The 26658-nt window shown below is 44.3% G+C and overlaps 1 protein-coding gene across 2 annotated transcripts in view; it reads left to right on the forward strand.

The window, feature by feature from the left end:
- Positions 1-26658, forward strand: part of AR (androgen receptor) — a 248197-nt gene that overhangs the window by 140953 nt on the left and 80586 nt on the right. For both annotated transcript variants that reach the window (XM_080989793.1, XM_080989794.1), the window contains exon 3: positions 1440-1556. In XM_080989793.1, coding sequence (XP_080845919.1) covers positions 1440-1556 — 117 coding nt within the window. The remainder of the gene's footprint in view (positions 1-1439; positions 1557-26658) is intronic.

Raw genomic sequence — 26658 nt, forward strand, 5'->3', positions numbered from 1 at the left:
AGGGAAACCACAGGAGGCGAGAGTTGCTCTTGGGCTTGAATCCTGCTTGCTGGTTTCCCATAGGCATCTGGGTGAGCACTGGTAAACTAATCTCTAGTTGTTAAGGGCTTTATATACTAATAGTAACATATTGAGCGTGGCCAGGTAGCTACATGAACCATTTCCATCCCAGCTGTTCTAATAAGAACTGTTAAATTTTAAGAATTCATGCCTGACTTTGCTTTTTCCCTTCTCCTTCCCAATCCCTTTTTCCTTTATGGTCATGTCTGGCACAGGCTGAAGGCTGTATTAAATGCCCCCCAGACTTTAAAAAATAAATAGCATGTGATTTTGTTGTTTTAAACTAAAACCACTGCTGATGTGTGTGTTTGTTGTTTGTTGTTGTTTAGTCGTTTAGTCGTGTCCGACTCTTCATGACCCCATGGACCAGAGCACACCAGGCACTCCTGTCTTCCACTGCCTCCCGCAGTTTGGTCAGACTCATGTTTGTAGCTTCGAGAACACTGTCCAACCATCTCGGCCTCTGTCATCCCCTTCTCCTTGTGCCCTCCATCTTTCCCAACATCAGGGTCTTCTCCAGGGAGTCTTCTCTTCTCATGAGGTGGCCAAAGTACTGGAGCCTCAGCTTCACGATCTGTCCTTTCAGTGAGCACTCAGGGCTAATTTCCTTAAGAATGGATAGGTTTGATCTTCTTGCAGTCCATGGGACTCTCAAGAGTCTCCTCCAGCACCATAATTCAAAAGCATCAATTCTTCAGCGATCAGCCTTCTTTATGGTCCAGCTCTCACTTCCAAACATCACTACTGGGAAAACCATGGCTTTAACTATACAGACCTTTGTTGGCAAGGTGATGTCTCTGCTTTTTAGGATGCTGTCTCGGTTTGTCATTGCTTTTCTTCCAAGGAGCAGGCGTCTTTTAATTTCGTGGCTGCTATCACCATTTGCCGTGATCATGGAGCCCAAGAAAGTAAAATCTCTCACTGCCTCCATTTCTTCCCCTTCTATTTGCCAGGAGGTGATGGGCCCAGTGGCCATGATCTTCGTTTTTTTGATGTGTGTGTTAATTTTTTAAAAACATGTATTTACTTTAGTCACCAGCTGGAAATGTGTAAAGTGAATGTTGATTTGTGTTGTTGTTTTATTATTACACCGCATTTTTAGTTTTGCTTCAGTATCTTAAGCTTTAAAGCACACCTTGCATAAATGATAGTTAATAATTTGCCCTGGCAAAAGAACATTTCGCCAGAGCTTGGGTGACCACCAGTCAAGGATTCTTTAGCTATAATGCAGGGGGTTGGACTAGATGGCCCTTGGGGACCTTTAAAACCCTACAATTGTATGATTTTAGTTTGTCGCTTTGAGTACTTGATGCTCTTTGTTTCTAGTAAGGGGAGGATTGCCACTTTGCATTCATGATATGCTCTCTTAATGCTTTTAGGTAAACAGAAGTACCTCTGTGCCAGCCGAAATGACTGCACCATCGACAAGTTCCGAAGGAAAAACTGTCCCTCCTGCCGCCTTCGGAAATGCTATGAGGCTGGGATGACTCTCGGAGGTAATCCAGCTTCTGTTTATGAACCTTTGATTCTTTGCAGCATACCTGATTCACTTGCTATGTGTCATGTATCTAAATGAGGCTGGAGGCAGGTATGCGGGTAAGATCTCAGCTGTTGCAGTCATTCTCTTCACCCAGATGCCTGCCACTGATAATGGATTAGATTAGTGCCCTTCTTCGCTGAGGTTTTGGCAAGCACCCCAGCCCTTGCTGAGTCAGGCAGGGACCTCTAGCCAAAACAAAACCCCAACCTGTGCTCCAAGGCCAGATTCAAAGCTAGATCCTCAAGAGATTATCCTCTGTGGTGCAGGAATGCAAGCTCGTGATAAAGCAATCTGTTTTCATTTTGTTTAATTAAATGTTTATTAGTTTTCTACAAAAAGTTTTGTTACAAGTAAGCAAGCAAGCAGCCATTACATTGTGGGTGGAGGGACATGCAATATAGCATGTAAGACATATTGGGAAATTGTGCTTAGAGCTGTAGAATGGGCACATTCTTTGGATTAAATAAACATAAATAATAACCAAATCAGATACTCTACCATGTCAAGAGAAATTTATCACTACATTCACCTTACATTCAAGCTTAATGTATTAAGTAATTTTTTCATAGCCTGGAGGAGGTTCTTGGGCATGTTCCTCTTTACCTACAAGGGAGATAAAGTCGGACTGAAGTGGTCCAATGTTATGCTCCATTTGTGTATTAATTTTTCTAGAAGGACACTATCCCAAACTTTTAAATGTAAATCTTTCCAGAAATGCACAAGAATCATTCTGGCTACCGCCAATAAATGCAGAATCATTTCTTTATTATATAAATTTAAGTTACCCTTATCAAAAATAAAAGTGTCATGTGGGAGGTTGGGATAACATGGCAGGCATCTGCTTCTCACAACCTGAGAGCCAGAGAGGCAAAGGTGGTTATTAGCAGAAGGTGTTGTCTATGAAAAATCTGTGAGGCCTCTCTTAAGAAGGTCCTAGGCAGCAGATTTGTGGTGAAAAAGTTGTAGATTCTTGTATTTTCATGATCCTCTTAAAAGAGTTATCAGAGGAGCTTGCAACTATAAATAAGACATTCATTGTGCCCAGGGCTCTCCATCTGTCCTGCTTGGTGCCCAACACATAGGGACGTAAGAAGAACCTGCTGGATCAGGCCAATGACACATCAAGTCCAGCATCCTCTTACAGTTACCTAACAGTTGCCCGTGGGAAATCAGCAAGCAGGATAAAAGTGCAAGAGTCCCATGGTTTCCAGCAATTGATACTCAGAAGCATTACTGTCTCCAAATGTGGAGGCAGAGCATAGCTTTTGTGGTTAGTAACCATTTATAGCCCTCTCCTCCATGAATTTGACCATGCTCTTCTTCCACAGTTGGAGGCAGCAATGCTTCTGAATACCAGTTGCTGGAAACTGCAGGAGAGGAGAGGGCTCTTGTGCTCCAATCCTGCTTGCGGTTTTTCACAGCCATTGCATACTGCATCAATATCATCATCGAACTCTCCACTATGCTCCCAAGGCTTCTTGTTTCTGCTCCACCATCACCAATTCAGATTCCATGAGCTTCTACTCATGGAATTTATTTGGCCCAACATGCATCACTTTACTCTTGTTTACAGTGAATTGCATCTGCCATTTTACCGCCTGCTCACTTACAGAGCTTGGTGGAATCAGTGAAGATGCAGGAGAGTTGGGATTTCAAGTGTGCCCTCCTGCAGGATGGATGGTCTATATCTAGATGACAATACTTCACCCTCCTCTTCGAGCTCCTGAACAGTTGTTGCCTCCCTCCCCAGCTGCTCAGCCCTCCCCAACCTCTGCTGAGACTCTCCAGGTGGGGCGGGGGTGTCACTGGCCCTACCACTGAACCCAACCCCTCCACCTCACTTCTACCCGCCAAACTCTGGACAAGTGGTCTTTAAATTAAAATCAACATAGTACATTGGCATCTTACATGTATTGAACGTGTGATTTCAGCCTTACACACTTGACAGACTGAAATATCACAAGTTAAATGAACAGAAGATGGAGAGTGATCATATTGTCAAGATCCACATTCTGTGGTCTAGTTTTGCCCTCTAGCAGAAAGTTTCCTGCTTGCTTACTCTTGGAAAAGATCCATAAAGCTGTTAATAATACAAATTAACTATGAAAGCAATCATAATAAGCAGAGCAGGAGTATCGCTCATTTTCTCAGTGCCTCCTTCCCAAGAAAAGAAGACCTGCTATGTTCCACACATGATGCTAGAGGCAGGATTAGTGCAACAGAGAAAGACTCTGGAGTGGGGGGAGCAGGCAAGAAAAAAACATGAGAGTGACGTTGGGGATTGGTATGGAAACCATGCAACTCTTTGGCTTGCCCCGCAGACTAAGCCTCTTCATGGGTCTTCATTTGCCCCTAAAGACAGAGGCCTAAACTTGAGGTTTAGCCCCTTTCTTCTTCCTCCCATTAGCAAACCAGAGACATGCACACACCCTCTGGTCATAGCCACACCATGCATTTAATGCACTGTAGTATCACTTTAACCGTCACATGGCTTCCCCCAAAGAATCCTGGGAGATGCAGTTTGCTATGGTCACCATCTTTGCAGGTCTACAGTACCTAGCCCTTTTAACAAACTACAGTTCCCAGGATTCTCTACAGTTGTTAAAAGTGGTCTAAGGGTGTTTTCTCTCAAAAAACCCTCCCCATTCCTACAGAGGCTGTAGTTTATTCAGTAAGGAAGCCAAGCAAATGTGAGGCATCCTTTGAATTGTGTCTTCTTGATTGAGCCAGCCTAAGGCCCTCCAACTCCCTCCTCATCCAGAAAGAAATCCCAAAGGCCGCTTTTTAAAGCAGTTAATGATTTAACTTGTTAAGTCATAATAAATCCATGAGCAGCTCTTTGGAATGCTGACAGGAGTTTGGCTGGGAGGCAGTTGTTTCACTGTCACTTTTCAATGCTGTCGCTCTTGAGAACTTAAAGTAAAATATATTCTCCTTCTCCTTCCCCTTCTTCTTCTTCTTATCATAGAATTGTAGAGTTGGAAGTGAACCCCAAGTCATCTATTCTAACCGCACAGCTAAAGAACCCCAGAAATATGGCCCTCCATATTCTTAGAAACCTCCAAGAAAGGAGAGTCTACCACCTTCCAAGAGACTCCGTTCCACTGTCAAACAGCTCTTAACACCAAAAACTTCTTCATAATGTTTAGTCAGAATCTCCCTTCTTGTCATTTGAATTCATTGGTTTGGGTCCTCCCCTCCAGAGCAGCAAAAAACAAGCTTGCTTCATCTTCCATGTGACAGCCCTTCAGGTATTTGAAGATGGCTCTCATGTAATCTCTCAGTATCTTCTTTAGGCTAAACATTCCCAGCTTCCTCAACTGTTCCTCATTAAGCTTGGTTTCCAGATCATTTATCATCTTGGCCACTTTCCTCTACACACCTTCCAGCTTGTCAATATCCTTCTGATATCATTTTCCTGTACAGTCATTTATTTTATCAACATTTGGCTGTTGTGAGAATAGCTAGTGTGTAGTTTAAGGTGTGAGATTGCACTGGGTTACAAACCAGCCTTTATTTGTTGTTGTCCAGTCACAGCCAAAAAAATCATCCTTCACCTGTCTGTCCCAATGTCTGCCGCACCTAGCAGAGACTTACCTACATTTAATCTTTTGACCCGCTCTTTCCTTTCAATATTTTTTTATTCATTTTCACTTTTAACATTTATCATCATACATAAATCATAAGCATTTTACAAATAGGATTCTCAGAATCCCGGAACTTCCCTCCACCCCTCCATGGTTTCCCCAGATATTATTTTCAAACTGCATTGTATCATATTCTCCATATTTTCTTGAAACTCAATTTTTATCATAGTTCTCACTTCATTACAAGTGTTTTCATAATCCTGCCAATGTTTTCAATTGTTTACAGTGTTTTTTTCTGATTTTCCTGGTCATTTTTGCCAATTCAGCATAGTCCATCATCTTTAGCTGCCATTCTTCTTTTGTAGGTAGAATGTCCTCCTTCCATCTTTGGGCAAGTAACTTCTGACCCGCTCTTTCCAGGCACAGCTCTGTGCTTAAAAGCTTGGACCCCAGAGCTTTCGCTGTAAAAACCCACTCTTTATTACTCTGTCAGTTTGGGTTTTCAACAGTTTGCTGTTTTCCCCAATTGAGCTTTAAAAGGCGAGTTTTCATGGGGAAAGCTCCAGAGCAAAAAGAAAAAAGGGCGCTTGGATACGGAGCTTTAAAGCACAGACCTTGTCTGCAAAGAGCAGAGGAAAGGAAAGTGTGGATAAGCCCTCTGAGTGCATTAACACAGCAGTTCATTGCATTTCCTCAATGTTTCCCTAGCTGTTAATGTCTGCATTATGTTTGAGCTTTCAAGCCACTTCTGGAAATCTAGTGGAATATGGTGACAGTTCAGCGCACATTTTTGTATTAATTGCTTCCAAGAAAAATCCATTTTGGTACCTCACTGACTCAGAAAATTGTGGGAGAAAGGTGATGAGATTTGGGGCAGTATATCTAGTGGAATATGATGGAAGTGCGGTGCTCATTTCTGTGTTAATTGTTTCTGGGAAAAGCTGTGGGAGAAAAATGACAAGATTGGGGGAGGTATACCAGCATACAGTTCTTCCCTATTGTTTTCATGGGGGATTAGAAGCATGCATGCATGCATGCATGGAAAGGGGAGAGAGGAGCAATGTTGTCCAATGACATTTGTTATTGAGCCACACCACACCCAGCTGGTGTGAATGAAATTTAGCACCACATGCCAGTAGATCAGTCAAGATGCCATCGTATCATAATGCTACAGGTGCTGCAGGAATGCAAAGGGAACATTCTCCTCTTCTAACATCATATCAAGAACAGTCCTCAAATCAAATGAATGCTTTCCTCTGCAGGATAGCTTTCCTGTCCCTGAAATGAGACAAAAGAGTAACAGGAGCTATTAACCAGAAACCACAGTACACAATCAGCCTTAAACAAGCACAGAGACAAATGCTGAAGGTTCATGTCTGTTTCATAGCTATAAAGGGCTGCACAGCTACACAATGCAGGCACACCTTAAAATTCTAATCTAAGCTAAGATAATCTTTCCCACATTTGTGTTATCTCAGGCACTGCAAGTATGGGGACATACATTTGCCATTTCCCCTGTGGCTAATTCCTTGTATTATTTGGCTGTTGCCTTCACCTGCCTTCAGAGATGCAGTCCTTAAAACCTTGCCTTTCATGGATTGGGCAACTTTTTGGAAAGAGGAAATTATGATGCTTAACTCCATGTTCTATTTCTGTGAATAGCGTGAAAGCCCGTCATAATACATCACCATGCATGAAATGGTCTCACATGTTCTGACCCTTTCACTGAGTAATCTTTTTCTAAGAGTCTTCTTCTAAGAAAGTTTCCCCCTGAAAGTTTCAGGGCCATCATGGCGTCACATAAGGCCTTTAAAAAAACCACTCTCACATAATTTCTCTTTTTCTTTCCCAGTTCTTCTGACTCCTTAAACTGATTCTTCACCTCCTAGCTGCAAGGAGGTTTAGCTAATTATAGTCATAGAGTTGAAAGAGACCCCCAAAGGTCATCTAGTCCAATGGTCTGCAAAGCAGGGAGCATGACTCAAGAATCCCTAACAACAGGCTTTTCTTAAGTAAAAGCCAGTGAAGAAATATGATCTTTACACGTAATCTGTAATTGTGGTTCTCATACCTATTTATTATACATATACAAAGAGCAACTCATTGAAATATTAACCTTTCTCTGTCTTCGGTTGACTGACGATCTCTGGGGCTTTCTTCATCAGCTGTCAAGGAAAGTCTGTGGACATTACTGTCTCGTTTGAGTCATTAAATATATCCAGACTGCAGTGGATTTTCTTTTTTAGAACACGATTAGTGTGTGTTAATCCTACCCACGAATCAGGGATAATCATCCTGCTTTGTGGTGGTGTTCTGTAGCATAAATATTGACACTAAAGATGTACAATATCCTGGCAAGGGATATTCCCTTGGTTCTTGTTAGACAGAGAACAAATTGGGTAAATATGGCATGGTAAATCTCCCAGCACATTAGCAACAAAACCTGTTGGGATAAGCACTTGCACTTGCCTCCAGTTTGTTCCTAGTGGCAAAGCCAGAATCATAGGGTTGTAGAGTTGGAAGGAACTCTCAAGGATCATCTCGTCAAATCCCTTGCACCGGGGGATTCACAGCAAAAGATTCCCTGGCAGATAGACATCCCACCTCTGCTTAAAAACTTCCAGTGAAGGAGAGTCCACTACAGTGGTACCTCGGGTTAAGAACTAAATTCGTTCTGAAGGTCTGTTCTTAACCTAAAACTGTTCTTAACCTGAGGTACCACTTTAGCTAATGGGGCCTCCTGCTGCCACTGCGCCACCGCTGCACGGTTTCTGTTCTCATGCTGAAGAAAAGTACTTAACCCGAGGTACTATTTCTGGGATAGTGGAGTCTGTAACCTGAAGCGTCTGTAACCTGAAGCGTCTGTAACCCAAGGTACCACTGTACCTTCCAAAGGAAGCTCTTACTGTCAGAAAGTTCTTCCTGGTGTTTAGTCAGAATCTCCTTTCTTGTAACTTGAATCCATTGTTTCAGGTCCTGTCCTCTGGAGCAGGAAAAAATAGGTTTGCTCCATCCTCCATGTGACAAACTTTTAGATATTTGAAGATGACTGTCATATCTCTTTTCAGTCTCCTCTTTTCCAGGCTAAACATACTGAGCTCCCTCCAAAGTTCCTCATAAGGCTTGGTTTCCAGACCCTTGGTCATCCCACTCTGCACACATTCCAGCTGTCAATATGCATCTTAAATTGTGGTGCCCAGAAATGAACACAGTACTCCAGGTGAAGTCTGACCAAGGCAGAATAGAGCAGTACTATTACTTCCCTTGAACTTCATTGGAGGGCATTGTACTAGAGCTGTCCCTTCCAACTCTACAACTATACTGCTGTTAAAGCAGCCTGCAATGACAGTCTTGAGAGAACCAAACTTTGTCACTTCGATATCTGCTCCAACTTCTCTTTCCCCACATATTCACCCTCCTTCCTTATGAACTGACTGCCAGAATTCCTTTTGTGTGAGATCAAGGCCTTTCTAGTATTTCTGCAATGAATGCTGCAATAAATTTTCTGCAATGAATGCTGCAATGAATGCAGCATATTGAGGAATGCTGGATTTTGTCTCATTAATTTGATTTTGCAGTTTTAAAAGCATCAGAAGTTTTAGCTTATAGAGCCACATTAACAACAACCACAGTCTGTTATGTGAACCAATTAATTGATATCATTCAACTTTTCTATGTCAGTTAAAATTAGCATTAGGTGACTTGACAAAATTTTATAAAATTATGTATAGCCTGGAGAAAGTGAACAGAAAAAGGTTTTCTTGCCTCTCTTGTAACTATAGAACGTATGGACATAAAGGAAGCTGAACTTTGGAAGATTCAGGACAGATAATAGAATCATAGACTCATAGAATTGAAAGGGACCCCAAGGTTCATCTGTTGCAACCCCTTCAATACAGGAATCTCAACACACAGTGCCCCATCCAATCTGAAACCATACTGGATCCTGCTTACCTTTGCAATGTGCTAGCACCATTAAAAGGAAGTTCTTCTTCACATGGCACATAGTTAAACTAGGGAACTCACTGCCACAGGAGACAGTGATAGCAACCAACCTGGATGGCTCTAAAAGAGGATCAGACAAATTCATGGAGGAACAGAGGGCTACCGAAGGCATTCATGCTTATGAATAACAGTTGCTGGAAACCACAGGAGAAGAGAGCCCTCTTGTGCTCAGGTCCTGCTTGCAGGCTTCCCATAATGGGCATCTGGTTGGCCATTGTGAGAACAGAATGCTAAACTAGATAGGCTGTTAGCCTGATCCAGCAGGCTCTTCTGTTTTTATGATCCCAGCTGTTGGGCACACCCAAGCTAAACTGATGATTTGATTGATTTTCTCCAGAGAGATATGGGTTCATGGTCTTGTCATGTTTTGCATGGCTGTTTACTCTTCTAGCCAGCCTGGCCTAGATGAGCAGGAACCCTCTCAGATCTCTTAGGAGAGCAGGAAGTAACAGGAAAGATTTTCCTTCAGCCTTTGAGCTGGGGCTGCTCCCAGAGGACACCCCTCTAGGAAAGAGTGACTGTGGAGGAGTGGTGCTCCTCTGGCTCCTCCTCCTCAAACAAGACCAGCTAGTCAATAAGAAAAATTAACAAACAATAATGTGGCATCTGCAGCAGGTCCAGTTCTGCTTATCAATACAGTCAAGTGGGTGTATATGGTTTATGGCGATCTCGTTGGTAAACTGGTCCCTAGACGTTAATGGCTTGGCAGACCACTTCTGTGCTACAAAGAAGTTTTCAAACTTGACATGAAGGCTGGCAACATCAATCCTGCCATGTGGGAATCCTTTGCAGATGACCACAGTGCCTGGAGACAGACAGTCAGATCGTGTATCTACAGCAGTGACCAGAGGAGGAATGACCGCTGGAAAAAGCGGAGAGAGAAGAAACACCATGGTGCATCTCTAACATTGAAACTAGATGCCTTCATCTTCCCCACCTACAACAAATCATGTCTCTCCCATATCAACCCCAAAGGAGCACTCCTCCATTGTCTTCCAAGACAGACAGATGCCAATAAATACATATTAATACTAACACTTTGAACTTGCCCTGGGAACAAATGGGCTGCCAGTGCAGATCTCTAAGCACATGTGTCATATGCCAGCAAGGCCTCAATCCTGTCAGCAATTGTGCTGCAGCTGATCCGCTGCTTTCCTCCTTCTTGTAGCCTTCAGCTCACAACATCAGACCACCAAGATGCTTTCTGGAGGTTCTATGGATGCAAATGTTTCTGTGGCTCAGGGGCATTGACCACAAGTTGTAAGGTATCCAAAGGATCTTGTAGGCCAACCCCCTGTTATTATTGTGAACATATCCCTCCCACAAATGTGTCAGAGGGATAACATGAAAGCAGGCTACAGTCCATTTTTAAAAGTCTACACCAGTGGTTTCCAATATGGGCAATACTTCTGCCCCCCCCCCGGGGGAGGAAATCACCTAAGGGGAGGTGCTAAGATGTAGGGGGGGGCAGGACAGTGCTGCAGGTTTGAGTCACTTTCATACTTTGAAAAGCTGACATTATGGATCAACTCCATCAGTTTTGTTGAATTAATTAAACTAATTAATTTGTTCTTGAGTAAATGTGCAATTAATCGTTACAGTTTTCAATTTTACTTTGCTGTTACCTTCCTGTGTGGGTTGTGCAAACCACTATTCTGAACAGTGCTTTTATAGAGTAGGCAGCACAGGATATGAGTGTAGATTTTGCTTCTGTCCTTCCTTAAGTCTTCCTCCCATCACTGCTGCCCCAGTATGCCCATGAAAGTGTTGCCATTCTGCCAGTCCTGGAGCACTTCAGAAGGGGACAGTCAGTGGGGCAGAATAAAGCCCGTCTCGTCAGCTATGTGAGCAAGCGGAATTAATTGGTAAATACACCCAAATTACCAAAATGTGTTTCTCCTGCGAGGCCTGTGCAAACAGCATTTGCAGCATCACATGTGATATGTTTTTAAGCGAGGGAGAGAAAGGTGAGTTCATGTCCCCATTGCTTGCAGGAGCCAGAATGCTGGCAAGGGAGGTGCAGAGCCATGAGGGTTTCTGCTGTAGCTGCTGGGCTTGGCTTAAGCTATTTCCAGGTCACCCTGCTCCTCCTGTGCAATTCACAACCAGCTGTCATTTGCAGAGAGAACGGAGGAACATTTTGCAGGGTCCTTCTGTGCTATTTCTGCAGCTCCCTTTCTTCTGCTGTGTTTCAGGAGCTCATGGAGGCAAAGACCCAGTTGCCTTTAACCTCTTAAACTGGACCACCCAGTGGGAATTACTGGTTGCACTCTGGGATTTTTTTTCAACAGAGCCAGGAATGAATCTGTGTCTGGTTCTGCCAAAATTGGAGTTTGAGATCATATTTCTGGGCAAAAATGCTGAAATTGTCTCTAAAGACCTTGCCATTCCCAGGTCCTCCAGGATAATTTGCAGGAAGGATATTGGAAGGGGCAGGCCCTGGGCCTACCGCAGAAAGTGGGGCCTGAAACCTGACTGGAAGGGGTCCAAATGGTCTGCATCCTCCAGACAGGCCTGGAGCTGTTCCACAACCACCTGCCTAGGAATGGAAGTTTAGAGACTGGACGATAATTGACCATAATGGCCAGCTCCAGTGGCTTTTTAAAGAAGTGATTTAATAACCACTTCTTTAAGGGGTTCCAGGATGACTCCCCGACAGAGGAAAGCATTCACCCCTCCACAGAGCCCATTACCCTATCTGACTCACTTTTATGAGTCAGGATGGGCAAGGATCAAACAGTCAAGTGGTTGGTTTCACTCACCCAAGCAGCCTCATAGGTAACATATTGAAATTAATGCCATACAACTTGACTAGACAGAGCACTAGCCCTTTCCTGCCCCTTCTTCCTTGGTTGAGTTTACCTCTTTCCAAATTTGAATGATTTTGTCTACAAAAAACTTTGCAAGATCATGGAATCCTTATTGGACTCCAATGGAGAAGGTAGTTCTATAAACTATCTGAAAGAGTCTCCTGGAACTGTTTTCAACAGATGCGATAGAGGCAGTCACTAGCACCACTAGGTAGGCTCAAGGTTGAGCTATTGCCGCTCCTCAGTAATTACATTATCTGATCCTCATGCAAGTTTTCCTGCTGCCCATGATCACTGAGATTGGGTGTCCCAATGCATCCCCCCGGTGGTACCTGCCCCAGCCATTATGTTGGCTAGGGCCCAGTCCTGAGGCTGCACTGACCCTCTTCCCTTAAAATGAATAAGTCAGACAGAACTAAACTATTTAAAAAGTTTGTGCATACTTGAAAGGGAGCTTATAACATCTCTGATGCGTTTGCGCAGAGGTCCTCAAACATTTTAAACAGGGGGCCAGTTCACTGTCCCTCAGACACTTTTGGGGGCCGGACTATAGTTTGAAAAAAATATGAACGAGTTCCTATGCACACTGCACATATTTTATTTGTAGTGCACAAAAAAACAGGAAAAACAATACAATATTTAAAATGAAGAACAATTTTAATCAACATAAGCTTATAAGTATTTCAATGGGAAGTATGGGCCTGCTTTTGGCTAATGAGATGGTCAATATCCGGTTCCATATTTGTCACTTCTAGTCGTAGCAAGCGATGCAAGTATTCACCAGTTAGTCTGGATCTGGTTGGAGATTTCAGATGTTTAATTCAGGAGAAAGTCTGTTCACAGGCATAGGTGCTGCCAAAGTTGGTTGCGCTCCAATGCCAGCGTAGTTAGTGGGGCATCTTTCCACATTACACGTTTGGGGATAAGCTGTTTAATGCAACATTTGTGCATCAAAATAAGTGCAACTGCTTGCCCTTCATTACGGTCACTATTAGATCCTGCATTTCCATGCACTGAAAAGATTTGCATTCAGAAGGCTGACAGCTCCATGTTGGGCAAAAATGCGTGAGATGATTTGCAACCCTCTGTCATATGAGAGCAGCCACTTGGCGCCTCCAGGTGACTGAACTATTGTTGTCCACAGGAGGCAGGTTCTTTAAATAATGGAGATTGGAATAATCAGTAAGTGACACTTCCAGATATTTCTTTGGGAGTATCACGGACTGCTCAAAGCAAAGCAGAGCAATCCTATATATATCCACTCGTAAGTAAATCACACTGAATTCAGCGAGGCTTCTTCCCAGATAAGTGAGTATTGGAGCTTTAAGAGTCTCATTTGATGTAATGATGATGATGATGATGATGATGATAATAATAATAATAATAATAATAATAATAATTTATTATTTGTACCCCGCCCATCTGGCTGGGTTTCCCCAGCCATTCTGGGTGGCTTCCAACAAAAGATTAAAAATACATTTAAAAATTTGAAGGCTGCAATCCTACAGGCACTTATTCAGCAATGGGACTTACTTCCGAGTAGACATGATTAGGATCCCCATATCTGGGCCATGCCTTTATTAGGACCACACTGAAATGTGGGAGAATCCTGCATCATCCAGGCCTTTCCTCATGTGGATCTTCTCCCGCTCCCCCGCCACTACCCACCCCCACCGGGCAAGGCACAACTTACTGCATGGAGGCGTGGGGCGCACACAACTCCTCAGCATGCAGGCAGCGGGGCAGGCGCCCAATAGCCTCCCTTGCACCAGGTTGGGCGCATCAGGAAATCAGGGCGGTGACAGCGCTGGTAATTGGAGGTGCGGGCAGGAGCCCCACAGATGCTGCCCAGCCAGGTGCCCGCCCGCAGCTGCAGAGGCAGCACAGCACCGCTATAAGAGTACCTGGAGACACGCAGCCTGCCTTTACTGCCTGTTCGCCCTGTCCCTCGCCTGTGCCTCCAGACGCGGGTGCATGCAAGCCTTCTGGAACCTTGCCGCCTCGTCCATCCTTGCGCCATCTGCCTCGTCCAGGAGACTGCCGCTGTTAGACAGCGGCAGGTTCTGCAGTTGCTGGGCGGGCCAGGTCCTGGACCCTGGCGGGCTGGATACGGCCCACAGGCCTTAGTTTGAAGACCCCTGCGCTTGGGCCTTGCTCATATGGAAGGCTTAAGTCCATGGCTAACATGCCCTGACCTAAAATGCTGGCCTGTTTGTCTGTTGGGAGATTCAAGTCACATAAAATGATGCAGTCCATCATTAAACTATGGAACTCCCTCCCACAGGAGGCTATGATAGCCACCAACCTGGGTGGCTTTAGAAGAGCATAAGACAGATTTGTGGAGGAAAGGGCTATCAATACCTATTAGCAAAGGTGGCTATGCTCTGCCTCCATGGTCAGGTGTGGTGATGCTTCTCAATACCAGTTGCTAGAAAATGCAGGAGGGGAGAGTGCATTTGTGCTTAAGTCCTGCTTGTGGGTTTCCCACAGGCATCTGAGTGGCTACCATAAGAACAGGATGCTAGACTAGATGGGCTAGACTAGATCCTTTAGGCTCCTCTTAGGTTCTTATGAAGCTGCACAAGATGAGCCCACCTTGATGTTATCCAGTTCTTAAGATCTCTGGCTTTCTTCCCCTACATTACAAAGCACATTACCAAATTGAACTTAGCATCCAATGACTTTCAGAGAAAGCACAGCAGGTGGAACCCTGAGGTTGCTTACCTTCATAAACTGTATAGAGCCAGGGTATGTTTTTACATATTCTGTATTTTTAAGATTTGTGGCTTGCATTTCAGGAAGTATTCCTTCCTTTCGTTTAAGCCCTTGTTAATCCAGCACCACTTAATGGAAAAAAACCTTCTGTTTCTCCCCACCCCCACCAGATAGAAGTGTGTCTGCTATGTAGGCAGCAACATCCTTTCATGAAAATATTTTTTTCTGCAGGTTTTCTAAACTTCCTGCCAATTTGGCATCAAGGTTCTGCTTATTTGGTTTTTTGGAGGGGGGCAAAACTTAACACATTCTCAGGTTCTTTTTGAAGCTGTTTGCTGGGCTATTGTTTGATTTCAACAAGTAGCCACTTTGAGACCTATTAAGGAGCTAAATTTTCATGTTAGGAAAAAAGCAACCAGGATCAGTGTGCCAATAGAACCTGTCTTCCACCTCATTTTCTGCCTCAAAGGGTCTTTTTATATTTTTGAAAACTGTTATTTTCAGAGCAATTCCTGATGAATCATTCATTGCAGCTCTTGGTTTTCGTCTGATGCTGCTGTGTGGAGGATCAGAATGTTACCCCAAAGCCAAACGGACAAAAAAATGGACTGCAATGAAAGAACAGCTAACAGCTGGTGAAAGAGAGTAGCCAGTTTGTCTAACTACCAGCATAATGGGAATGAGGCACTGGCAATCACGAAGCACGGCCCAGAATGAGGTGTCATAGCCTCCATTAGGACCTGGTAGACGCACGCAAACATACGCCTGTTTCAAAATGCTCCTTGCCCCTCTGATAAATAATGCACTATAGGATTCTGTACTATAATTACTATACCGTGTGATTGCATCTTGCACACATTTAACTTGTGCAGTTTCAACTATACATGGTTGGAGGCTAACTGGTTGAAATGCTGCAATTTAAATGCAAGCAAGGCAGAGAGCTTAAAAGCTCTTTTTGCACCAGTTTTTCCCAGCTCAAAGAAAGCTTTTGAGCTGTCTGCTTTGCTTTACAGGCAAGGTTTTCATGGCCCACTAATTCTTCGAAAGCTCTTGGAAGATCTCATGGGGCTGTCCTAGTTCTCGTGAGATGTCACACAAGCGTCTTTACTCTTTTAGAGCTGGTGCGCTGAGCAGGCCTTACCCGACAAGCAAAATCCAGCATGAAAATAGCTTTTGAGCTCTCTGCCTTATTTGGTGTTTGTGTGTGTGTGCAGGACAAAGTGGCAGGGCAAATCCCTCTTGGGTGCACCAGCTTCAGAAAGCTAGGGGTACAGATTGAGTATGCATGTTTTTGCAAGGGAACCTGTTAGGTTGTGGGCGAACATGTCAGACGACACAGCGATTCTTTAAACAGGTCTTCTTTATTCAGATGCCAGAACAGAACTAGGCTGAGGAGCTCAGTCAGCCTGCTTATATAGAGCTCCAGAACAATGCAACTGTTGCCATTTTCTAAAACTATCCAATCACTGAACATCACTTTTCGATCCTTCATTTGCATACAAAACTATCCAATCACTGAACGTCACTTTTCGATCCTTCATTTGCATAACTATCTACAGTATCCCCCTGCTGGCCCAGGGTGAGAACTTCAGTACATAACAGAACCCTTGGACCCAAACACCCATGTATGACACAGTCATACTATACTATACTCTAGGACAGCCTTTTTTAACCTTGGGTCCCCAGATGTTATTGAACTACAACTCATCCCTGACCTGCTAGTTTGGAGTGATGGAAGTTGTAGTCCAACAACATCTGGGGACCCAATATCAAGAAAAGCTGCTCTAGGATGTCCACTGCAATTCTCAAGTAATCAGCTGATGGAAAAATAAGCTGTTGTGCTGGCTTCCAATCTCAGAGCAGTGATTGTGTTTGTGTAGTTATTTCCCCCATTAACTTCTAAACACATCTGTCCTCCCTCCCTGTCTCTCTCAGCACATGCCTTACCACTGGTGTGCCCAACTACTCTGCTTTTATAGCAGCCAGCACTGCTTTTGCAAAACTTGTGGTAATGCAGCTTAGCAACGGAGAGAGTGATCATGGAAGAAAAAATGCTTTGCTCATGCATCAGAAGTGAAATGAGGAAGGGGAGGGGGGGGAACCGCAAAGCAACAGAAGCATTCAGGGTTTTTTCCCCAGCCCATTCTCAGATTGGCTTGCAAGGTCTGCCTCGAGAATCAGTTTCACTGGCAGCCAGGTAGGAATGAGCCTGGAATGGTGACGACCAGATGCCAGCAGGTGGTTCTACCTTTGAGCTTCCTCACATGTCAAGTGTGTTAAGGTGGAAAACATATATCATCAGGTGTTCCAATTAATGGGCTGTTAAGAACAATCAGCTGTTTCAAATTTGCAAGTAAATAGCCTCGCAAGGTGAGCATTAAGTGGCATTCTGGGACTATATCGTTCTTGTCCCCATCAGGTACTCAGTTACACCAGCTGCATTTACAAGGCATAAGTGACCTTTGGTATTTCCTACTGGTTCAGGCTCAAGGGTGTCAAAGCTAAAATGGTTTACAGATGAACCCAGGTGGCTGGTCCTTAGCAGAGGGAGGGGGAGCAAAGTTGAGCAGAAGGTGACACCTCCTCACTCCACATCTCCTCAGTGATGCAACACAGGGCTTTCCAATATGGAAGAACAGAAGAGGTTGCTGGATCAGGCCAGTGGCCCATCTGGCCCAGTATCCTGTCCCCACAAGGACCAACCAGATGCCTGTGGGAAACCAGAAACAGGGCATGAGTGCAAAAGCCCTCTCCTCTCCTGTGGTTTCCAGCAACGGGTATTCAGAAGCAATACATCCACAGACCATGGAGGCAGCGCATAACCATGATGCCTAGTAGTCACTGATAGCCCTCCTCCTCCATGAATTTATCTAGTCCTCTTTTAAAGCCGTCTAGGTTGGTGGCCATTGCTGCCTCCTGTGGGAGAGAGTTGCGTATTTGACAATGTGGGCTTTCTTTTATCTTCCCTGAATCTCACAACATTCAGCTCCATTGGATGTCCACGGGTTCTAGCATTATGAGAAAGGGAGACAAACAGCTGTGCTGATTCCCAGTTCATTTCCGGACTTAATTTAAGGGGCTCATGCTGAGATTTAAAGCCCAATGAAAGACTGCTTCCTTCCCTACAGACCCCCCTCAGATGCCAAGACTGGTTGTTCCACTGCCTTCGGAAGCTCAAGGGGTGCAGCCAGGGAGAGGGCCTTCTTTGTGGCAGCCCCTAAGTTGCAGAACTCCCTCTCCACAGAGGTGTGTCTGCTACTTCATCTATACTGCATCTGGTGATTGCTGAATACACATTTCTTTAAACTCTAGCCTTTGGCACCTGATGTGTATATTTTTAGGGCCCACCTTATCTCTGACTTTGTTTTAAACTGTTTTTAACACACTGTTTTGATTGTTGCAACCTGCCCTGGAACCTGAGAGTGAAGGGCAAGTCATAACTGTTGCTGCAAGGGGGGAAACATAGGTATATAAGGAGAATTCCTGGGTGTCAAAGTCCAAGTTTGGGGCAAGTGCTCTTTGATGTGAGAACCCCAGCAGGGATTTAAAATCACAAAATATGCAGCAAAGTTAAGCATGGAAGTATGAACTGTTAGGCTTTTGAAATATGCCCTTGTGATATCCAAAATGTCTCTTTTCCCCTAGCATAGAAAAAGAACACCCATTTTGTAGCTTTAAAATGGTTTACTTGCAAACTCTCCAGAGGTCACATTCATGTGCTTTTCCATACAGCATTCTGAAAAAGTTTCATAGGCAGTACAACTTGGCTTAGTTACAGTAGCAGAAGTTCCTAAATTATTGGTATAGGACAGGGGTCAGCAAACTTTTTCTGTGGGGGGCTAGTTCACTGTCCCTCAGAACTTGTGGCGGGCCGGACCGCAAGTGAGAGCATGTACACACCCCCTCCTTCCTTCCCTCCTTCCCTTGGAGACAGAGCGGCTGAGATACTTCCACTCACTGCATTCAGATGGAGCTGGCTGGGCTGGGGAGGGAGTGCTGGGTCTCAGCTTGCATGGAGGGGCCACAGCCACCCCCTGGGGTGTCCATGACTGTGCTGCTAATGTGCCACCTCCGAGCAGCACAGAAGAGTCCTCCTCCTCACTCCTTGCAGGCTCTCTGCTCCCGCTTCTTCCAACCCCTTCACTTCTCCTCCTCCCTTCTCAGAGCTAGACATCAACAAGGGACCCTGCCCTGTGCCTCGCCCCAATTGGAGCAGCGAGTCTCAGGAAGGGTCACCATTGGCCACTGGCTCGCATCAAACTAGCCAATGGAGGGGAGGCCTGAGGTTGCTAAGCGTTGCGGAAGTCTGAGCAACCTCAGAGCATGCTGGGAGATGTAGTCCGGGGTGGAAATTGCAAAAAATGGCACCCCCCTAAAAAATGTGGGGGGGGATTGGCAATTGCGCCAATCCAAGTGGCAATTGCAGAAGCATTTACAGGCCAGATCCAGAGGCAATTGGGCTGGATCTGGCCCATGGACCATAGTTTGCCAACCCCTGGTATAGGAGCTCTAGAGTGGCTTGTGGAGCAAGCAGCTTAGCCTCTTCACAAGCTGAGTTCATCAGGTAGACTGGGGAGGGAACAAAGACTTTATTGCCTGGTTTTCCCAAGGTGAGCTAAACCTGGCAGGACAGCTTATTCTATGACCTTAACTCTTTTGTGCATTAATTAGAGGTAAGCATGTTGCTTATATGAGGCTGGTTCTCGCACAATGACAAAAACAGCAATAACATGTCCTAAGCAGTCTTGCTTATTATTAGAAGCTGTGGGCTAACAGCATAAGATGAGTGTCTCCGTTGTATGTGCATATTAACTTCTCAGGGGCTTCATGAAAAACAGATTGCTAGATGGAGGTCTTACCTACTTATCTGGGAGTAAGCCCTTTTGAACTCCAATAGGGCTTACTTGTGAGTACGGGCATGTATGCAATAGCCCTGTAAATGGATCTTCTGTCTGATTCAACAAAGCGAGCCTTGTAGGTTCTCATGGAAGGCTTTCCATGCTACAAATGAAAGCATAGGAAGTGTCTGCTGGATCCAGCCAATGACAGTGTTCTGTTCTCATGGAATTTGAGCACAAGAGCCTTCTCCCTTCCTGTGATCTCCAACAACCAGCGTTCAGAAACATTAGAGGTAGAATTGTGCTCTGCAATTACTTTGGAGATTTCACGAGACTGGGAGAGCTTCCGTGAGATGCACTCAAAAAATACTCTGCTCATATTGCTTTCACGACATAAAAAAGTAGCATGGGTTGGAGAGAGAGGCAGCTCTGTGCCAAACACAACCTAGAAATGGGAACTCCTTGCACTCTTAGTTTCATTCTTGGCATGGATCGAAAGAGATTGTTAGGCCCAGTCTTAAAGTCAGCTCTGTGTGTTAGAGAGAGCGAGCGTAAGCATAGTGCCCTTTAGATGTTGGGGACTCCATCTCTCATCAACCCCTGCCAGTGTGGCCAGGGATGATGGGCTTTGTAGTCCACAATATATGGAAAGTGCCTCAAATCGCCCACTCAGCCCTTAAGCTCATTGGAAGTGCTATGTGTGCCACTTTGAGCTCTGTGAAGAAAAAGGTAGAAATAAATAAGGCTTTCATGCCAGGCTAGCAACTAGCAGAAACATCCCTGGGATATCTTTTACCAATGCTCTGTGGCATAGTGGGTCAGTGCATCTGACTGTTAACTAGAAGGTTGGTGGTTCGAGCCCACTCAAGGACAGCTGTGGGCAGCGGCTTGGACTAGGTGACCCTTGGGGTCCCTTCCAACTTCAATTCTATAACTATGATATAAAGAACAAAAAAAGAGGTTTCCTTTACCCCCCAAAAAAATAAAATAGAAACCCTGCCTTCTTGAATGTTGCAGGTAAAGCACAATCACCCACCAAGGTCAAGTTCTTACATGAGACAGATGGGCAAAATCAATGTTATTAACATCTGGGTGTTTGTGTGTGTACACAAACAGACACATCCTTCTTTCTAGGTCACTCTGACCTGTTCTGCCTAGACTGCTTTATCTTTGTTTTTTTAACAAAAAAATGTTAGTTTAAATGTAATTGTAAAAACATGTGCTGTGAACATTCTCCCTCTCTGGACCCCTCCCTGCTTTCATCACCCCACAGAAAGATACAGCATATTTGAGAATGTTTCAGTAGCTGGACATTTGCTGTTAACTATTCATTAACAATGATTAGAGCTGGTGAATTTAGCTTTGTTTTTTGGTGAGTGAAAAAGGAGATACTGCTTTTTTCCCCAAGGATCTCCATCTCTTGGAACAAAATGGTGCCTTTTTATTATTTTTGAATAAAGTACCATTATGGATTCAGTTCACTCTGACTCGAGGACTGAAACCTGTTAATTTGCAGAGGGGAGGGAGAAGGAAAGCTCTCTGTTCTCCAGTTTACCATGTGCACCAAACAAAAATGGGCATGTGTGGGTGAGCACCAGCTAATGCTAGCAGAGTCTTGGTCCAATGAATCATAGAACCATAGAGCTGGAAGGGACACCAAGAGTCCACCCTCCTGCCATGCAGGAATCACAGCTCACATCTGGGTTGGCAGCCATCACTGCCTCCAGCGGGAATGAGTTCCAAAGTTTAACTGTGCACTGCATGAAGAAGTCCTTTCTTTTCTCTGTCATGCAGCTCATTGGTAGAGCATCTACTTTCCAGGTTCAGCCCTCAGCATTTCCAGGGAGGGCTGGGACACCTGCCATCTGAAACCCTGGAGAACTGCTGGCCTAATCAGGTAGAAAGCAGTTGCCTCTCTTGTTTTTATGCTGTTTGCAGTGGCTACTTCTTGAGAGGCAGAAACCCAGCAGTGGGTTGGCAGGCAGGAGCATCAGGGAGGAGGAAGAATTGCTTCCATTCCTCCACATAAAGCAACTGCTGAAAGAATAGAGCTTCTAGAGCAGGGCCTGGCATCACCCGTAACCTCTTTACCTTCCAAGGCATCCAAGCGATTAGGATATTTGGCTTACATTACTGGAGACTCCGAGTTCCAGTTTCTCTTGGCTTATTAACGCTAGATAGCTGCTTCCAGCCCAACCAGCACTGGGGCTTTTTGGACAGTGAAGGCTCTAAAGGGTGAGAAAGTAGCCACCACAATTTCAGAAAGGGCAAGCCACCAGTTCTGCACCAGTGTCAGCTGCCCCTCTTAAACACCCTAGTCCGCCCTAATCCAGTGCAATACACACACCCCTTCCACAGTATACTTCATTGTCTGTGGGAATTTCTCATTGAAACTGGCCAGTCCCTTTGATGCCTGAAATGTGCCAGTCAATGAATAAATCCTAAATATTATTTATTCATTACAGTACCTTCCCTTCACCCTCAGGCTCCAGGGACAATTGAAACACAATATTAAAATACAATTTAAAACAAATTACAATTCACAAAAAATAAGGTGTGTCCTAAAAATATACACCTCAAGTGTCAAAAGCAAGGGTAAATAGGTGTGTCTTCAGCAACCCCCAGAAGCTGTATAGCCAAGGTGCCAGTGGGGTGCTGTGGGTACGGAGTTTCCCAGCTCAGGGGCTGCCACAGAGAAGCCTCCCTCCCCCTGGGCCACCACCAGTACCCTGAGCCTCTGTGGGCAGAGGAACTACCAAGAGGGCCCTCCTCAGTACTTGAGAGGGTCTGTAGGAAGGGAGACAGCTTTTCAGATATTTGGAGCCTGTGTCATTATAGGGCTTTGAACACCAGCAAAAGCACCTTGAATTAGGCCTGGAACTGGTGTTTTAAAATGGGTTGTATGAGATCAAAATGGGGCTGCAGCCAGCAATCTGGTTGCTGCATTATGGGCCAACTGACGTTTCTGAATCATCTTTAAGACAGAGCTAATTGCAGTAGTGTAGCCTGAAAGTTACCACCTGGAAATAACACACTTCAAGTGTCAAAGGACTAGGATAAAGAGGTGCATCTTCAGCATCTTTCAGAAGCTGTGCACTTCTGTAGGGAACCCTACAGTTTAGGGTCTGCTGCAGAGAAGGCCTTCTCCCAGACTGCTGCCACCCCAACCCTCTGAGAGCAGAGGGCCCCTTCTGCAGAACCGAAGGTGGTGCCAGATGTATCTCTGTGGGGAGGGTTTTCCAAGATAGACTGCCATCATGGATGCAGGCCTGCATTCTAAGCCCCATCAAGGGCAGCTGGGAAGTAAGTGCCTACACTGGCATGACCTTGTTTCCAGAATACAGCCAACAGACACCGTAATAACATACGTCTGCCTTACTCTCTGCGCCTGAACTGCCTGCTCTCGGTCTCTAGTGTTGTCAAGGGAACCACTGATATTCAGAGGTGTCAACTGAAAATCACGGGTGATCTTTGAGGAGCCTAACCCATCCCTGCCCCAGGCACATTTTGTTTTCCGATTTATAGAGCATTCAGAATGAGTAATGGCCTTTCTCTTCTGTCTCCCCTCTGGCAGGAGCAGCCGTCCTAAACAGAACATTCCCGTTTTATGGCCATTGTGCCTGCCTGCTTAATAGGCTCTGGTCTCCCCTTACAGAAGTTGAGCTTCTCTGTGGTCTAGGGTTGCCAAACCAGAGGTTTTTTGAGCGCACTTAATTCCTGACAGGCCATACCATGCGCACACACCCGCCCAATGTTCTTGGCGGCCAGATTTTCAGCTGCATCAGACAAGGAGCTGGACAGGCCCTGAGCACAGGAATGAAGTAATAATATTGAGCCACTGTCGTTTTTTTCTTTCTCAGTCTGTGGCAGGTTTTATGCTTCAGCAAGCAGATGGAAGGCTAGAGTGTGAATTATGGGGATGACCACCTCCCTCACTCTCATTGTATCCAATGACAGGCAAAACACTTAATAAATGTCCCCCTTCAATCTCACTCTCATACACTCGCTATCAGAATTGTGGAGGTATAAGGGATCCCAAGGGTCATCTAGTCCATTCCGTGCAATGCAGGAATTACAACTAAAGAATCCCCAACAGATGGCCATCTAGCCCCTGTTTAAAAACCTGAAGTGAAGGAGAGTCCAATACTAGATCAGATTAAAGCAACTGGAGCCCTTGGGCTAGGAGACCTTGGGAGGCCCAAACCTAATAGCATCTGATCAGGAGATTCATCTACTCAATGAAAGCAGAACATTGCTGAATTTTTAAAAAGATTGTTTATAAATGTATAACCTTCTAATAAGTTTGCAAAAGCATGGAATTATTGAATACATTTTGGATGCAAACTTATCAATAATATCATTGAAATCAGTAAGTTGCAGTTTATCATTTTCAACGCAGAGAATGTTTAGATCAGACAACCCGTCTCGGGTCATTGTTGATCATTCTTTATCCTTTTTAGTCTAAAAATTATCTTTCTTCAGTACAGTTTGTAGCCATTAAACAAAGGAACAATTTGAAAATTTGTTTCCACATTTGGATGGAAAGGCAGTGTGAATTTTATTCTGGAATATTACTTGATACACATCTTGGTGGCTGAAATTTTCTTTTTCAGGGTGAGCTTGTTTGACATACAGGTAGAAGTGCAAAAGTTCAACAACTAGACTAAGGTCAACATCCTTTAGATATTCTTCCATCAACACCGTTGTGAATCTGTTCTTTGGTTGCTTACAGGTTCACCAAAAATGAAAAATTGCCAACTACACTCCTATACACTGCTGCTCTTCTGCCTGGGTTGACTTCAAGAGTATTCATAACAGGGATAAATGAATTTACCCTAAACTTGTCTCTTGCAGAAAGTTTGTCCACAGCTTTGGGTGCTCTCACATCATTGGCTGGATTTTGTTTGTTTGTTTGTTTGTTTGGTATTGTCTGGCTTCTTTTGACAGTTTTGTATTCTACATCTGGTAGTCAATTTTGCTTGCTGTTCAATTTCATCAAAATTAGCCTGAGTGTTTGATATGAGCTGCAATAGTGAGCTGCAAATATTTGTACATGTAGTCAATGAAAATTGTGAACTTTGGAGTGCCTTGCTAACTTTATGAAATTGGTCTAGCAAATGTGTCCCAATGTGCCCAGTGCTAACATTCCAATGGCCCTTTCACAATCCAGAATGATATTCCCTCATTTATTCCATGTGGTCCATGAACCTACATCATTCTTGTCTCTGACATCACTAGTAGCAGGCACAGTTGGTATTTTTATATCTACAATGTTACAGTTTTGCTGAGATCATTTGCTTTGTTTTCCAATTCTTTTAAGATGATAATGAGCTTGAACTGCTTCTTTTTGTGTAACTATCTTGTGGCATGTTCCTTCAGTGCCTTGTGTTAATTCTTTGGCTGTAGATCCTGTCACTCCATTGTCACTTTCTCCAGACATTTCTATACTTGTAGTGGTAGTTATTGACAATGGTTCTCCTTGAAGTTCTTGGGAGGCTGCGTTCTAAAGTGGTTGTTCTTCAGTCTGCTTGGACTGCTTGGTGTAATCTATGTGATTTTCTTCTGTTTGTAAACACAAATATTTTGTATCTGAGGAATTACGTAGGGCTGTTTCTCCCTGCTGTACAAAGAAATATGACATGATTGGCTTTAAACATTTGAGTACAGTGGTGCCTCGCAAGACGAAAAGAATCCGTTCCGCGAGTCTCTTCGTCTTGCGGGTTTTTTCGTCTTGCGAAGCAAGCCCATTAGCAGTTTAGCGGATTAGTGCTACAGTATTAGCGGCTTAGCAGGCTTAGTGGATCAGCTGATAAGCGGCTTAACGATAAGCTGATAAGCGGCTTAAGGATCAGCTGATAAGCGGCTTAAGGATCAGCTGATAAGCGGCTTAACGATCAGCTGATAAGCGGCTTACCATCAGCTGATAAGCGGCTTACCATCAGCTGTTAAGCGGCTTAGCCATCAGCTGATAAGCGGTTTAGCGGCTTGGGAAAAAGGGAAAAAGGAAAAAAACCCTGCAGCAACTCGCAAGACATTTTCGTCTTGCGAAGCAAGCACATAGGAAATTCGTTTTGCGAAGCACCTCCAAAACGGAAAACCCTTTCGTCTAGCGGGTTTTCCGTCTTGCGAGGCATTCGTCTTGCGGGGCACCACTGTATTTCCTTCTGTTCTTTTTGTCGCTTTTATTTACCGGAATCACTTTCATATTTCATATTTGTTATTTTCACACACAAAATCAAAATTAAATATTATTATGATTCACAATGATATAAAAGACCTCTCAGTTGTTCTCAAAATGCACGCTATAATGATAAATAATGATCTGAACGTGTGTATTGCTTCATAGCTAGTTTTATTATTTGATTCTGAGTAGCTTTAAAGTCTCCACAAACTTTACTTGAAAGTAAGTACACATTTGTGTATCTGTTATACAGTCATAGAATCATAAGTTACTAAGCAACTGGATCTAGATAATAAAATATGTGTTTTTAAAAATAAAAAAATGGCAAGAGGTCAAGGCACCCCTAGATTATGAGACTCTGGGCTTCGGCCTGCTCAGCCTGTATGTACCTCTGGCACTGTCCACTACCTTCTGAGGTCATCTTTTCCACAGTCAAACAGTTATTGGCATGAAAAATTATTCCTAATGTTGAATCAGAATCTCCTTTCTTGTCATTTGAATCCAATGGTTCAGGTCCCAGCCTCTGGAGCAACAGCCCTTCACACTCTTCCACTTGACAGCCCTTCAGATACAGTGGTACCTCAGGTTAAGAACTTAATTCGTTCCGGAGGTCCGTTCTTAACCTGAAACTGTTCTTAACCTGAGGTACCATGGCCTCCCATGCCGCTGCTGCGCGATTTCTGTTCTCATCCTGAGGTAAAGTTCTCAACCCGAGGTACTACTTCCAGGTTAGCAGAGTCTGTAACCTGAAGCATCTGTAACCCGAGGTACCACTGTACACTGTACGGACCTCCAGAACGAATTAAGTACTTAACCCGAGGTATTACTGTATTTCAAGATGGCTCTCATGTCATCTCTCAGTCTCCTCTTCTCCATGCTAAGCATCCCAACTCCCTCAATTGTGCCTCATTATGCTTAGTTT

This window comes from Podarcis pityusensis, assembly GCF_964106645.2.
Source record: "Podarcis pityusensis genome assembly, chromosome: Z".
Lineage (NCBI taxonomy): Eukaryota > Metazoa > Chordata > Lepidosauria > Squamata > Lacertidae > Podarcis > Podarcis pityusensis.